This window comes from Populus euphratica, unplaced genomic scaffold (genome assembly GCF_000495115.2).
Source record: "Populus euphratica unplaced genomic scaffold, PopEup_1.0 scaffold185.1, whole genome shotgun sequence".
NCBI classification, from domain to species: domain Eukaryota; kingdom Viridiplantae; phylum Streptophyta; class Magnoliopsida; order Malpighiales; family Salicaceae; genus Populus; species Populus euphratica.
In genome coordinates, this window is record NW_011499982.1 from 302,227 (window position 1) to 317,901 (window position 15,675).

A 15,675-nucleotide genomic window follows, 5' to 3' on the forward strand; every position below is an offset into this window, starting at 1 on the left:
TTAATTTTAAATAAAAAAATTTAAATTTGACACAAACCCTATTTGGAATGCGCAAAACTAAACTCAGGTAAGGCAGAACAAGGAAATCCCTCTAAGTTTTTATTAGCAACGCATTTTCCCTTATCCATCAGCTAGTGTTCTTCTTCTTGTTCCTCACTTTCTGATTTAAACAAGGACCTCGTCATGTTCATCCTTGACTTATTTCCTGTAATTTCTCTCCTCTTTTTGTTTTTTTTTTTTTTCTAAGCTTTGCTCCTGGGGTGTATTTTCCCAAAAGTTTTTTTGGACTTTTAGCCACTTTCAATTGAATCAATGGGCTTGCACGAAAGAAAGAAAGAAAGAAGCTTTTAAGTCAGGGCAATGGGGAAAGCCACAACCCCAGTGGACAAAGGCAGAGACCATTGCCCTACTACTTGACAGAGAAGCGACTCCACTGGTTTTTTGAAAAGCAGACCTTGAAGCGGTGACTTCAACCACATGATCCACATAGCTCCTGTGGCAAGATCTGATCACTCTAGGCCAAAAGAATTAGGGAAAAAAAGGATGCTTTTAGAGCTCTTCACAAGATTAATTAGTAATAAAACTCAGTTGTCAGCGGTTTGTCCTGCTTGATTTTTTATTTTTCTTGATGCTTTTCCTCTGCAGAATAAGAACCTTGCTTTGACCTTTCTGCTTAGCTTCAGTATACCTTATGCACCACTCTTTACAAACAGGGAATCATTATCTATTTCCATACATGTTGAAGTGAGAAATTTGAAAGGTTCGTGTCGCTATGAAGAATAAGAAATGAAAAGCACATTCTTTCTATGTAGTTGGCAGTCTTGATCAAGAACAACCCAACAAGAAACTGTAGCAAATACCTTTTTTTAAGTCTTTAACCCACCAAAAAGCAGAGATCAGGGGAGAGAATACTTGAGTATCACTCATGCCCCTTCGGTTGATCCAAGCTCATCCCTCGGAAGGTCATCAGTGGGGCAGTCCACCTCGCGCTGTGCTCTATCTTTCTCTACCTCTCTCTTTATACAGCATCTGAGGGGGCACCTAGTTGAGCACAAAGACATGCAGCGCCTGTCTAGCTTAGCTAAGAAAGCTTACTGGACATAATTGAAGGTTGGCCTTGCTCTCATTATTTATGAAACACTAAAAGAAGAAGAACAGACCAATAAAAATAAAACAAAAGGCAAAATGTAGACGTCATCGTCATCATTACAACCATCACTTACCAGCCCACACACCAAGCCTAAATCCCAAAACAATTCTCTCACTTTACTTCTTTTTCAACCTTCTTCTCACCTTTTCCCTCTTTTTTTGTTCCATCTCTTGCTTATGAACCCTCCTCTACACCCGTCTCCTTTCTCAAGTCTTCCTCTACAAACACATACATTACCCCCTCCCTCCCTCCCTCAAGAGGGTACTTATTCCACAAAATATATATTCTTTGCACAGCACAAAGAATGCAAAATCCTCTCTTTTCAACAAGGTCATTGATGCTTCTGTAATTTAACATTTGTTTACTTCTTTTCCCTTTCTTTCCTTTGAATAAAGGGTAAGCTGATTAGATAAATACATCAAAGAAGAGAAGAAGAAGAAGAAGAAGAAGAGGGTCGGGGGTTTAAGCCCATGGGTGGCAGAGTCATCTACTCCCTAATGTTTTGCCTACTCGGTCTCTTCCTTTCTTCATCAGGTGATGGTTTACTCTCTTATGCTAGGAATTTCTCTATTGCAGAACCAATCTTGTTTCACAACTTCTTTTCCATCAGGCCAAGGAAGCAACGATTTCACATTACTGGTTTTTTCTTTTCTTAATACATTGCTGATTTTCTTAATTTCCTGTTAACTCACGCATGGATATCCTGGATTACATTTCAAAAACAAGATGGGTTTTTTCTTTTTCTATGAATGAGCCTTAGCTTTGATTTCTCATCTCCTCCTTCAAGTTCTTGTTCTGTTGTTGGTTCTCTGGAGTCAAACTTTAGCTACTTTTTTTTGTCTCAATCATGGTTCTTGTTCAATTTCAAACTCGTCCTTCTCTCTTTTTTTTTTCTTGTCAATTATTAAACATGTTGGCCTACTCTAGTTGGACACTCATGTTGCACTGTAAATTACCTATCCACTCACGACTTTAGAGTTCAGCCTAGTCGGTGAATTTTGGAACCATGCACACACTAATCGATGCCTTGATGTCAAGTTTGAAATAATGTGAACAGGATTTGCTGAGGACTCCTGCTTTCCAATCACACATAATGGAAGCTTAACTGTACTCTTGATGATTTTAAATCCAGGTTCAAGTGTTGCAAAAAGGTTAGCAAATGAGAATAGTAAACGAGCAGGCCATGGAACAACACAGGTTGTAGTCCTTGTGAATTTTATTTCCGGCAGCCAGAAGGACATCACCACCCCAATAACCACTGTTCCCACAATAATTCCCACCACATCGACTCCCATGATAAACCCAAATTCAGACCCCGATTCCACATCGCCCGCTACCATTACGCCAGTGGTAACCCCAACGTCAACAACACCACCTGTGTCTGCAGGAGCTAGCTGGTGTATTGCTAGCCCAAGTGCATCACCAACAGCGTTACAAGTTGCTTTGGATTATGCTTGTGGCTATGGCGGTGCTGATTGCTCAGCAATTCTACCTAGTGGAAGTTGTTATAATCCAAACACTGTTCATGACCATGCCTCCTATGCATTCAACAGCTATTATCAGAAGAATCCAGTGCCCAGTAGCTGTAATTTTGGAGGAACTGCTGCTACTACTAGCACTAATCCAAGTAAGTTGTGTCCTCTATCGTGCCATCTCTATTTATTGTTCATGTCACGTCTTGATGATCAAGTTATAAATTAGTCCCTCTTAATTTTGAAGAACGAACTAAATAGTCCCTCTAGTTTCCAAAACTGATAACCAGTCCCTTGACTATTGTTAGTCATGCTTAATTTAATATTACTTTGTTTCAAGAAATATATTTTTCTTATTAATCTCTCTCCATGATATCTATCTATTTTTTCAACTTCTTAAAACAAAAAAAAATAAAAGAAATTGAAAATAGACGAAAAAAGGAACTAAATAATTAGTTTTTAAAATAAAAGAGACCAATCAGTTCATTTCTTGAAACCTTTTCCCCTTTAACACCTGAATTCCGCTCGTCCTTCTCTTTCTTCCTTTTTTTCATGAACGATCTATGCTAAATTTCGGGTCGCACTCTTGTCCCTCTAACTTTGCCACTCATCTGTAAGTATCGGTCTAAAAGGTCTCGGGGGATTCGGCCTCTTTATTCCTTTTTCTGAAAAAAAAACAAAAAAAAAAAAACAGAGAAAAGCGACGCTTTTGCCTGTTTCGGACCGGACCAAATTCACCAAAACCGTTTACTGATTACTTTCTTTTCCCCCCCTTAATGCTTAACTCTGCGGTCGGTTTATAAATTTGATTGAGTTCTTTTATTAAATTAGTTAGCGTTTAAAGCATGGATAATTTCTCAATTTATTAGGTGAATTTCTTATAATTAAATATTTTTTTAATCCTAAATCTAATCAGTCATCATTAAATTGATCGATTATTAATAATAGTTTTTTAACTGATATTATTAATAATAATTAACCTTGAATTATTAATTATTTTTATTAAAACAAAGTAGTGTCATTCATTTTTTTTTTAAGATCCTTGATATTGACTTGAATGGATTTACTCGTATCAATCAGATTACTAAAAATCTACTTTAATATATATACTGAATGATTTAACTAGATACTTTTAAATTTTCCATGTTCAAGTTTATATTAATTTAAGCAACATTGTGCTCTGTATATGAGATCCAAGCTTAGTAGAATTTTTGCACAAACAAGAAGGATGCAGTTAAGAAATCTCATGTTGAAATTTTGGTTCTGCCAAAAACTCTAATGAAAGTGGATTATACTATATATATATATATATATATATATATATATATATATATAATCTTGCACTCTATGTTGAATTGCCGGGGCAACACCATATAACTCCCCAACCTATATATCAGGTCTAAATGTGTCCCTAAACTAATTTTATCATAATTGATGTCAATTGCATTCCCATACATATTTGTTAAAATTTCTGTATAGATCATAATTGCACAAAATAATATTATTATTTGAAGTGACTTGAGGGTGTAGTGTGCTTGTAGTATATATATAAGGTATTTTTTATTTAAATATATATTAAAATAATATTTTTTATTTTTTAAAAATTATTTTTATATAAACACATTAAAATATCTAAAAATATTAAAAAATATTAATTTCAAGCAAAGAAAAAAATAAAATAAAATTTAATTTTTTTTAAAATAATTTTGAAATAAAAAAAAAACTATGAACACTAACTCCAAAAAAAAGTTTAACTTAACCCTGGATAATCAATTATTTTTCAAAATCATTTTATTCTTTTATTTTTTTTAAGATTCCTAATGTTCACTTGACTGAGTTTGAATGGATATGCTTAATTAATTAAATTACTGAAAATTTGATCTAATGTATTGAATGATTTAACTAGAAACTTGACTGAAATCAAACTTTGATTCCTGAATTTCTTGAATCACTGGGTTTAATAATTATGCATTGAAGAATAGAAATTACATGTCAACTGACCTACAAATTATTAGTTGCCGATGGACATTGTTATGTTGATAGTGAGTGTCTCGTGGGATTCAATTAAAAAGAGTGAGGTTTGAGTCTGGGGTTTCCCGAGTTAACTAACTCCGCGTCTGAGAAGATAGAAATGACATGTGAGCTCACCTCCAGCTCACTGCATCTCGAGGGAATTATTTTGGAGTACGTCGAGGGGGCAGGCTAGCTAGAAAAGATTGCGATTCGGGTCGCTTTATTGTGATCGTTGAAAAATAGCTAAAGTGGAACTTTTTACTGCCGCTCAAGCTACTTTTTGCGGCCTTTTACAGACGCATGTCAGTCGTCAGATTTGTGGATTAGCTGTGCTCAGATTTATTCTTTATTATTATTTACTTTGCTAGAGCTCTTATTTATATTCAATACAATTTCAGGTACTGGGACATGTCAGTTTCCGTCCACTAGGTAATGTTTCTGAACCCCTCTACTTTTTGTCTCCTTCTCACCTGGAAAAAAAAAGAAGCTTTCTGCTGGTTGATCTTTCTTTACGTTTCATCTGGATTTGGAATTGTTTTGCAGCACAAGCTCTTCGGTCTTGAACACCACAAACTCAAATGGTGCGACTGTTTATGGTGCAGTGCCTTCAAATCCTGCCCCATCGGTAGCTACCAAAATTAACGAGAAACCACATTTTATGTCTCTGACATTTATCATTTTGTCGCTGGCTAAATTAACATCAACTCTGGGCTACAGGGGATAAACTCACTCGATTTGTTGCATTTATCATCATGTTGCTGGCTAAATGTCGATCTCTGACATTTGTAGATGGTGCTATACTGATCTGTTGCTTGCCCTGCTTGCTAGCTAGTCTATGCTTTTTAGGAGACTAGTGAGCAGCTCATGTGCAGGAACGCTGAATGCTATGGGGCATAATCTCATGCCTTACTTTTTTGGTTACGAATTGTATTTGATCTGTAAATTAGTTGCTAGTAGTGATCATATGAAGGGAGGTGTGTAGAGAAAGAAATTGCATTTTGATGGTGGGGTTTTTTGTGCTGGTAGAAACAAGCAAGAGGAATTTGCTCTTCGTTTTGCAGTGTTACAGATTTGGCATTTTTTTTTCTTTATGTTTTTGTTAATGATGAGAATGAAAAATTAACTTTGTTCGTTCGCTAAAATGCGTTCTAGCTGTTAATTCTCCTGGGAAAAAGGTCGAGTTCTTGGATAGATGATACCAGATCTCGTGGCTCTCGTCATCTTTGCTTTGCATTTTCACGTCACAGAAGGAAGTTCTTGAAGAAATTTACCCGTCTTCAAAATTGGATTCATTAACTCAGTGGTATACTTGGCAGTGATTTTTATTTTTATGTATAAATTGTGGTACTTCTATGCTTTTTCATATATATATTAGAGGTCTTATTCAGTATCTTTTTAAGATGTTGAAAAATAAAAAAAAATTAATATATTCAACTTATGAATATATATGAATTTCAATAAAATAAAAATTAGTTCAATCTAATATATGCAACGTGTTCCAGTTAAAAAATAAAAAATAAACTAGGTTTATATTTTATAAAATATGAAAAGTTGAGTTGATTACAACTAACATATACCCTATTATATCCAGGAACACCTCTAGGAACTTCAATCATGTTATTTTTTTAATTATTTTTAAGAGTAATTAGTTTATCAATTTCTTTTCACAACATGCTAGTTAATAAAAAAAAAAATTCAAGATTAATCGCCGTTGGAATCCAAATTAAATGATTTTGTTATCCCACCAGCACATTCAAACTTCTAAGCTAAAAGGATGAAGATCGCATGCTAGAGCTTCGGCCAGTAAAGTGGGCCCTTAGCATTTGGTGGCCTTTCATTGTGCTAATAATTATTACGTCTCCATCGTGTATCACGGCTTCTAATTTTTGTTCGCGTACTTTCATGGAAGACCCTTCCCACTTCCAACCCATCCCGATCCCCAGAGTTATTGCCACTGCCTCCTCCTCCTCCTTCTCCTCCTCCACCACCACCTCCTTCTACTACTTTGATGAAACGGGTGCTGACTACATCAAGCTTTGGTCTTCAAATTCTAGCATCATTCTTCGGCTTCTTTTGATTACTTCCATTGGAATTATCTCCATCTGGGCAAACTATGAAGCATCAAAAGGCTTCGGTATTACATTAGTCAACGATGCCAAAGACTCTGCAGGAGGCAAACGCTTCACCCTCTCGTACATTTCCAAGGACAAAGCCACCCGTAAAATCCTAAACACTAGCCTCTTCGTTGAAAACCTTCTTTATCCGAATATCAACGACACCAAGAAGCAAGTGATCCACCATGTCGCTCTAAGGCTGGCGCAACAACCTACCAAACTTGGTCACGGTGGACACCAACACCAACAATGAGTTTGTCATCAACATAAGTCCATCAGTATTAATGGGCCATCCTAAAAACCTTGATTATGCAATTACATCAGTTGTTTTAGAAGGTATGGCTCGTGCATGGATATGGGGACTCCGAGTCTAGAACTCCGCGATGGCTCCTTGATGGCATGGTGGAGTACATTAATGGGTTGGCTGGTTTTGGCCCTGCGAGAAATCTTGGTGGCCAGGAGTCACTGGATGATCAAGTTGGTAAATTTTGCTCAGGAGATAAAGATCCTATGGTTGTGGCATAATTTTTGAAATAATGTGAAGAGACATGAAAAGGGATTCATCCAACGGTTAAATAAAGCTCTGAGAGATGATCATCAGTGGATCGGTCGGACTGTGGAGGATGTGCTAGGGATATCGGAACAGAATCTATGTGATTTGTACAAGAGCAAGTCACAGGGTTTGTCAAGCTGGTGATCAAAACTTCGGGGAACCGGCGTGACCTGTCCACATGGCATGATTTCCAATCTGAAGACAGTGGGGCACGATGCGAGGATAAGGATTAGTTATTTGATTGGTTTTATGCAAATAATTATTACATGAAGCTTGTGTGTCAATATCTTCTGTTATTCGTTATTCTCTTTCTTTCTTTCTTCTTTTTTTCCATTTTGATGGCAATAAAATAAATCACTAACCATTGTTTTTAATATTTTTCAACACTGTCCGATCAATTATCATCCACGCAGCCACTAATGGTCAAGCTAGAGGGAAATTTTGAAGGTCATTAGCATAATGTTCACAGGTGATCAGACTCATAATTAAATTTCTCGACATGATCGACTGTTTTTCTGGTACAATAATGGAAGAAAGACAGGAACTAAGAAAGAAAAATAGAAGCAGAGGAAGTTAGGTAGAATACTGTTTATTATTATTATTATTATTATTATTATTATTATTATTATTATTATAACTTATAAAGTTAACCGCATGACTTACAATCTAATATATAAACATCATATCTTGTCTAAAGTCATAGATAATAGATAAACATGGTATCAAATGAAGTGTATCTGGAAAGATCTTAGCTATGATGGCAAACATCATATCCTGTCTAAAGTGCTAGTTTATAAGGATCTGATATAAGTTTAAATCCAGCATTTCTCATTGCAGTTTCCTTATCTTGTTGAAAAACAATCTTGAACGGAATTCGTTGCTCCTGAAACTTCTTCATCCCCCAACATCTCCCCATAGACAGATTTGTGGGAATAACAATCCTTATTCCTCCGATAGGTTGAGCTTGCCTTATCACTCCATTTATTCCCACAAATCATGTTCTCTTGCTGGTTTGTAAGCTCATGTGGTCTGTTAATAATTTATAGGATACAAAAATGATTTTTCAAAGATATGTATGTTAGTAAAACGAAGGGTGAATAATGAGGAAAAAGAACACACAGATGTGTAATTTGTGGACTGGGGCAGGTTGGGCCATGGTCGATTCATTGTGTCCCCAAAATGAATAGGCTTCCTAACTTTTCAGTGAAGTTTGAAAGGGCTAATGGACCCAAATCTAAATCTACACCGAAAGAAAACTAAGCAACCATTTTTATTTTTTTTCATGAGGGGGAAAGAAACTCTATCTAAAATGGAAAAGGAAGTGCATGTAAGAAACCTTTCTAAATTCTATGTGCCAACCAAATTTAAGGACTAAATCAGGATTGAGTTGCTAATTCAAAATATGTACGAATAATAAATTTTATGAGACTTGTTTTACTCACCATGCAAATTTTTGCGAGCAAAAAAGAGCTAACTTTTATAGGTAGTAAAAATAATCACTAATAGGATATTTTCATGTTTAACATTAAGATTTTATGGAAGATGGTGTACTAGAGTTTTAAGAAATTAGCCATTATTGTTCTCAAAATGCGTTCCCGTTGTAGATTGGAGTTTCCTAGATCATTTTAAATTTTATGCGTTCACTTGTCACATGTGGGTTGGTGGGTTTTTCTTCTTTTTTTTTCAAACAGAAGAAACCTACCAGATTATACAAAATCACTTAAACTCGATTCTATCTATATTCAAAAAGATAATTTCTACTAGGTTATAATTTTAAACACAAAAAAAAAATTAAAAAAACATGATTTGAAATGTTTACCAAAATAAACTATAAAATATAAATTGCATATTTTAAAAAAGATAAACGCATGCTGGAGGAGTGACCCTAAAGCACAATTGATCCACTCACAAATTAATCTTGTATAGTAGTATATTGGTTGGAGTTGGGTCAATATTATTTTTTTTAAAATGTATTAATAATAATAAGAGTATCTTATAGCCATGTCAAACTCATGTTACTTGGACTTGTATTCCTTACCAAACCGAAGTTATTTGGACCTAGTCATGCTAGACCCTAGTTCCTGAGGTGTGGTTATGTCAAACTCAGGTTTGGCCTTATTACTATTTTTTTAATGGTAATAATATTTTAAAAAAAAATTATTAATAATTATATAAATAATATTCACAATAATGAAAAGAATAACAATACCAATAACAGCAGCATCAATAATAATTTTACTCTTCAAATTAAATCTATGGTTGTTTTTCAATAGTAATAATATTTTTAAAAAAATTATTAACAATAATATTTACAATATAAATCATAAAAATTTTAATATTAATAATAATATTAAATTTTACTGACTTAAGTTTGGTTGGAGTTGGGTCAATATTATTTTTATTTTAAATGTATTAATAATAATAAGAGTATTTATAGCCATGTCAAACTCATGTTATTTGAACTTGTATTCCTTACCAGATCGAAGTTATTTGGACCTAGTCATGCTAGACCCTAGTTCCTGAGGTGTGGTTATGTCAAACTCAGGTTTGGCTTTATTACTATTTTTTTTAATGGTAATAATATTTTAAAAAAATTATTAATAATTATATAAATAATATTCACAATAATGAAAAGAATAACAATACCAATAACAGCAGCATCAATAATAATTTTACTCTTCAAATTAAATCTATGGTTGTTTTTCAATAGTAATAATATTTTTAAAAAAATTATTAACAATAATATTTACAATATAAATCATAAAAATTTTAATATTAATAATAATATTAAATTTTACTGACTTAAGTTCTTATAGTTTTTAATCCCTTCAAATCAAATTTATAGTTTTTATTCAATAGTAATATTATTTTTTCAAATTTAATAATAATAATAATAGTAATCACAATAATTAATATTGCTAATTATTAATACTAATGATTGTTAATTTGCGTCTGGCGCTTTTGCGAGACCCAAGTTTCTTAGATATGACATTCCTTTTCAAATTCAATTAACTTGGGTCTGGCACCAAGGCGTTGAGGTGTGATTGCTTTGCCAGACCTACACATTTAGGGTCTAGCAAATATGTCTTATCCTAATATTTGGTGTCTGGTAGCCATGTCCAATTTCAGTATTAGGTGTCTGGCAACCATATCATTCCCTAATGTCAAACTCTAAAAAACCCGAACGGGCATACTATCCTCAATTATTCTTTTAGTGTAAAACATGTCCTATGAAAAAGATAATCTCACTCTCAATTATATGTTTAGCAAGTTTCTTTAACAAAAACAATTATATTATTACACTACTTCAATTTATAATAATTTATATCTTGAGGAACAATTAAAAAATAAATAGTAAAAACCTTCAACACCATTTACTTTATTTATAATAATTATAATATGGATCCAACAACATCAACACTATTTCTTCATGCATGCAGATATATCACTTGCATTTAGTACCCCATCATCCATTACAAGTGTTGAGGATTCGAATCTAAATGGCTTGCAAGCATTGTTGTTAAAATCATGAATTAATTATTAAAATTTTATGACTTTATGAGTCAACACATGTATCTAATATGCTAAATCGGACTAGAAACTCAAAACCAATAAAATCTAACTTAACTTGTGCAAAATTGATAAAATCAGTAAACTCGATAAACTTAATTTGATTTTACGATTTTACTAGTTTTGCGAAATTGAACATATCTTTCAAACTGTATATTAGATAAAGCTAAAATTTTACATGAAAATATTAAATATGAAAATATATTGTAGTAAATTTTTAGGTCAAATGGAGTTTGGAAACATAATATTTCAAAGGGTCAAAGTTAGTAAACTAATATTGTCAGATATATCAAACAAGACATTCGTGTACTATTTAAGACATATCTAGAGCTACCAATAGAATTTTGTTTCGATTAAAATTAGGATAGAAACTACATATCTGAAATTTTTCAACTATATATTGGAGGTCCGATAATTCATCCAAATGAGAGATAACATCATAATTGAAATCAAGAGAGAATGATATGTTTGAAATTAGAAGAGAATGACATATTTAAAATCAAGACTCAAATCTGTCAAGAATATATAAAAATTGAAGATTTGAGCTACATAGAGGAATTTTAACATGAAGAATTTTTATTATTATTTTATTTTATTTATTTAATTAATTTTAATTAATTATTTTTAATTTGAATTTTTTCTAACATATTAAACATTGTTTAGGGATTTATTTCGTTATTGAATTTATGTTAATTAATTAGTAATTTAAACTCATTAGCTTGCAACCCAAAAGAAGTTTATAAGGACTTATTAGGATGAGAATAATTAGGTTGTCACTAAGTTTATGTGTGCTTTTGCGAGACCCAAGTTTCTTAGATATGATATTCCTTTTCAAATTCAATTAACTAGGTTGTCACTAAGTTTATGTGTGCTTTTTACCTTTTATCGATTCTCTTGTATTGAGAAATCTTGTTTTGAAACTTTTATTTTTTCATGTAATTAATTTATTAATTCAAATTATTTATCTTTCTCATTTTATTTAGATCACTCATTGATTATAATATTGTTAACTCGTTTTATCATATTTAAATGTAATTTAATTTCTTAGCTAGAATTATTAATATATAATTAATTTAAAAAATTACTTTATAATTTAAATATATAATTAATTAAAAAAATTACTTAATAATTCATAATTTTATAATTTTATAATTTGAATTTACAATCCAAATTTATATTATTTCACATCATATTAAAAAACAAAAATTTAACAACCTCACTTACAAGCCCATCAAGCATTACACTATAGTATGGGAAAGGATCATTAACTCGCATGCATGTGCTCCGAAGATAAAACCACCGTTGCCTCCTGTCTCTGCCATACTTCATAAGTCTGCAATTACTATAGGAGTACAGTAAATATCTTCTTTCATTACAAATTGCAAATTTAAAATAAAAAGCTTGATGGACTACCCTACTTGATCGACCATCTAGGGTTAATTTAACTTACACATATGCGTATCGCTGAATATAACACGCCCCACTTGGAACAGTAAATGTTTCAGTCCTTGGAAGAAAAATTATATACAGAGATAAAAGACATGGATTGAAGAAGTTGGCTGATCATGAGGGGTGGAGTGTCAATATTTTTATTTTCAGAGGGCCATTATGTGCAACATTACTACTCGTTTCTGGAACACACTCCTTTAACATTTTTTTTGAACTGTGTGCGCCCCTGTCTGCTTTTTTATTCTCTGCTAGGCCTCTATAGTTCGACAAAACGCCAAAATTTGGGTCAGATTTGTAGATGGGCTGGAATATCACTACTGCATTTGCATGCATCTAAAACTGCATTTATGTTGATGTCTACTAATAATGCTGGATGTTCATTAATCAGTAGAGAAATGACTTCATATCATATCTTCACATGTTCAAGACAGCATTTTTTTATATATATTGTTCTGCATAAGCAAAAATAATCAACTTAACAGTAACACAACAAAAATATCCATGCCCTGGAAGAAGGTTTTAGTAATTAAAAAGAAATTGGAAAGTCTAATTAGATACATGATTATTTGCCAATTTACTGGGATTTCTCTCTATTATCCTGGACAATTCCTTCATTTCCTGCGAGCATCATGTACTTGTCCTTCCTTGTAAGAGTAGTGCACTCAAATCCTAAAGTATCAGCCAATTTTCTTTGTATGTAGTTTGCAACTTCACAACTTGATCTCCCCCCAGCACATGTGAGCTCTCTAGGCAACTTCTCAAGAATCTGAATGTGGTAGCTGGGTCTAGGGTTCATCAAAAAGAAAATGGGATCCAAGCATTTTAGCCCACTTGCAGTTGTTCCATAGAACATGCTTACACGAGTGTTCATGGCCACAGGGACTATCTCATTAGCTAGCTCGGCAAACAGAGAACTAAACCTCAACAAATATGGCTCTCTACATGTGGTTCCTTCAGGGCATACCACTAAGTCACCTTCACTTAGCAATCTTTGCATTGTCCTACCATCTTGTTTTCTCTCCCTTGTCAACCTCACCGTTTTAATAGGGGCAATTAATTCTGACATCCTGCTCAAGCTGTACGTGACAGCAGTCAGTGGCTGACCTAAAGATGTGCTGAGAAAAACCGGGTCCAATAGTGTTCGATGGGTGCAAACATAGAGTATCCCTTTTCTGTGACCTGACCTTGAAGGGCTGCACCCTTTGACTCTTAGGTCCACACCACTCCAAATGCCCAAACATAATGCTAATTTATAAGGAAGGTGAATGCCTACAAAGAGTCTAAAGAAGGCGAGAAATACTCCTATTGGGAGCCACATAAACATTGAAAGAGTAGCCAACGGAGTGGGCAAGAAAGCTAGCCTTCCGTCATGAAATACAAGAGGTTTAGGGTACTTGTCCCTTGGCATTACCGAACTTGTACCGCTCTTGCCATCTTCCCTGCTCACCACGTAAGCTTCCTATCACATCCACACAACAAAATCATAAACAAACATCAATAAAGGACCATAAATTTGTGACTGAAATCTATATGGTAGTATTGGGTCTTCTCCTACAAATAGAAATCGACACGTTAAAATGTGCTGAGAAAGGAAACATACCCAAAGGCAGGAAATTGAAGTGCGTGTGTCTACTTTGTTATCAATAAATATAGATATACTTGCAATGTTTATTTAAGATGCTTGTGGCTATCTAATGTTTTTGGAGAAATTCCAAGACATTTGTCTTGAAATGCCATTCTTACAGTGGCATGGAAAACATTTTAAGTATAGTAACAATATGAATTCTTAAAGAAAGCGCCTTAAACTATGTAATTAAGCTCAAGATTGTCTAAAATGAAGTATGGCAACCATCCGATTTCTTAAAAGGTAGGGACCCATATTAAATAGTTAGGTCAAGGACTACCAAAAATATAAACACGTTCTAGGAAAAAAAATCATTATAAAATCCCCGAAAAGGATTTCATGTTCTTATAATGTTCATAAGATATTTCTTTATGAGATGACTTATAGGGGAAATATTGTGAATACCTTGCAAAGCGATATGAAAAGGTGGTCATGGAGGCTTGAACTTCCAAGGCCTATGTCAGGCTTCTTGTCTCCGAAGTAATCCTTTAGGGCTCTGTGTTTCAAAACTAAACCAGAATCAGACACCAAACCGGTAAAGTAGTGCCCAATAGTGTGCAATTCAGTCCCTGTCACATTGTCAAACAGCAAATATTCCTTGAGAAATCCTTCGACCATGACTCTAGGGACACTCGTAAAAGCAAACCTGGACCCAGTTGAAGCTAACACCTCAAAAGCCTTGAGATGAAGATTCTCAAGATAAAACTTAGGTAAAACAGCTCTACTAACATTCTCCATATCCTTCAACCTAAGCCCACAAAAGGTGATAAATATCATGGCCCTCAACTTAAGCTCATAGTCTAAAACCCACAAAATAGGACATGATAACAGCAACAAAAATGCTCTAAGTATGCTACCTCCTTCGAAAGCAACTAGCATGAAATAAGGAAACAAAGATTCTGTTCTTAATAAGCCCCCATGAATGTCACACACCAAAATATCAGAGCCCCTGTTTTCCAAACCACACTTGAACACATTAGAGAACGAAGGAGCTTGTTGCTGTGATGATTTTAGAGATTGGTTTTTCAAAAAGAACCCGTAACTCCTCATCTTCCTAGCAGCCCTGTAACATGAGTTAGCCAGGAGCTGGTACAGGATCCAGTCTGCAAGCTTGAGAAGCACCATTTGGAAGACCATGATAGTGGTTTTCTTTAATGTAAATGGTATAATATGGTTTTTTAGGGTACTATGTTATTGTGTTAACTACCTGAGAAAAGGCAGCTGGGTGCTGTAGCTACAGAGAGATGCTAGAGATTGAAAGGGAGGCTCAGTAAATAAGGGAAAGAGGCTTGTGAAGAAGAGGAAGGAATGCAGAGAGTATTTATAGTTGGGAGTCATTAAAGGGAAATGTGTAAGTGAGAGGTTGACCACAGCCTTTTTGTTTTGGTTAGCCACAGCGCTGGCATTAATTGCAATAGTAATTACTTCTATCTTCATAAGGGCTTTCTTCCCCCTCTTGGTCTCCTCTTCAGTCCCTTTTTTATTTATAAATTCTATTAATTTTCTCTGAAAGCGCTCTCGGTATGCGTCTACCAGGTAATATTTGCTTCTGTGGCTAGCAAATAGTAGCAGGTTGGCGTTTTTTTTTTCCTTTTTTTTTTTCGGGTTGGCTTTTTGGTGAACGCCTTTGTAAATTCTGGATTTTTGTTGAAAATTCGGTCTCTCTCTCTCACCGATTTACACCTAGCATTGAAAAGGTGTACTTTTCGAGGGAGTCCCTTAGCGGTCCT

At 34.1% G+C, this 15,675-nt stretch overlaps 2 protein-coding genes across 2 annotated transcripts; one reads left to right on the plus strand and one right to left on the minus strand.

The window, feature by feature from the left end:
• Positions 1–473: 473 nt before the first annotated feature.
• Positions 474–5,724, plus strand: LOC105139865 (glucan endo-1,3-beta-glucosidase 3-like). Its single transcript, XM_011046490.1, has 4 exons — positions 474–1,684; positions 2,283–2,777; positions 5,034–5,064; positions 5,179–5,724. Exons 1-4 carry the CDS (start codon positions 1,621–1,623, stop codon positions 5,357–5,359), a joined length of 771 nt encoding a protein of 256 aa, XP_011044792.1. The 5' UTR covers positions 474–1,620; the 3' UTR covers positions 5,360–5,724.
• A 7,031-nt stretch (positions 5,725–12,755) lies between these two features.
• Positions 12,756–15,255, minus strand: GPAT1 (glycerol-3-phosphate acyltransferase 1). Its single transcript, XM_011046491.1, has 2 exons — positions 14,351–15,255; positions 12,756–13,780 (listed from the first exon to the last, which is right to left on the minus strand). Exons 1-2 carry the CDS (start codon positions 15,080–15,082, stop codon positions 12,896–12,898), a joined length of 1,617 nt encoding a protein of 538 aa, XP_011044793.1. The 5' UTR covers positions 15,083–15,255; the 3' UTR covers positions 12,756–12,895.
• Positions 15,256–15,675: the final 420 nt, after the last annotated feature.

Coding starts and splice junctions, on each gene's coding strand:
- LOC105139865 (XM_011046490.1), top strand. CDS start 1,621: ATGGGTGGCAGAGTCATCTACTCCCTAATGTTTTGCCTACTCGGTCTC. Junction 1,685..2,282: donor TCTCTTCCTTTCTTCATCAG/GTGATGGTTTAC, acceptor TTTTAAATCCAG/GTTCAAGTGTTGCAAAAAGG. Junction 2,778..5,033: donor TACTACTAGCACTAATCCAA/GTAAGTTGTGTC, acceptor ATACAATTTCAG/GTACTGGGACATGTCAGTTT.
- GPAT1 (XM_011046491.1), bottom strand. CDS start 15,082: ATGGTCTTCCAAATGGTGCTTCTCAAGCTTGCAGACTGGATCCTGTAC. Junction 13,781..14,350: donor TTTTCATATCGCTTTGCAAG/GTATTCACAATA, acceptor TGGATGTGATAG/GAAGCTTACGTGGTGAGCAG.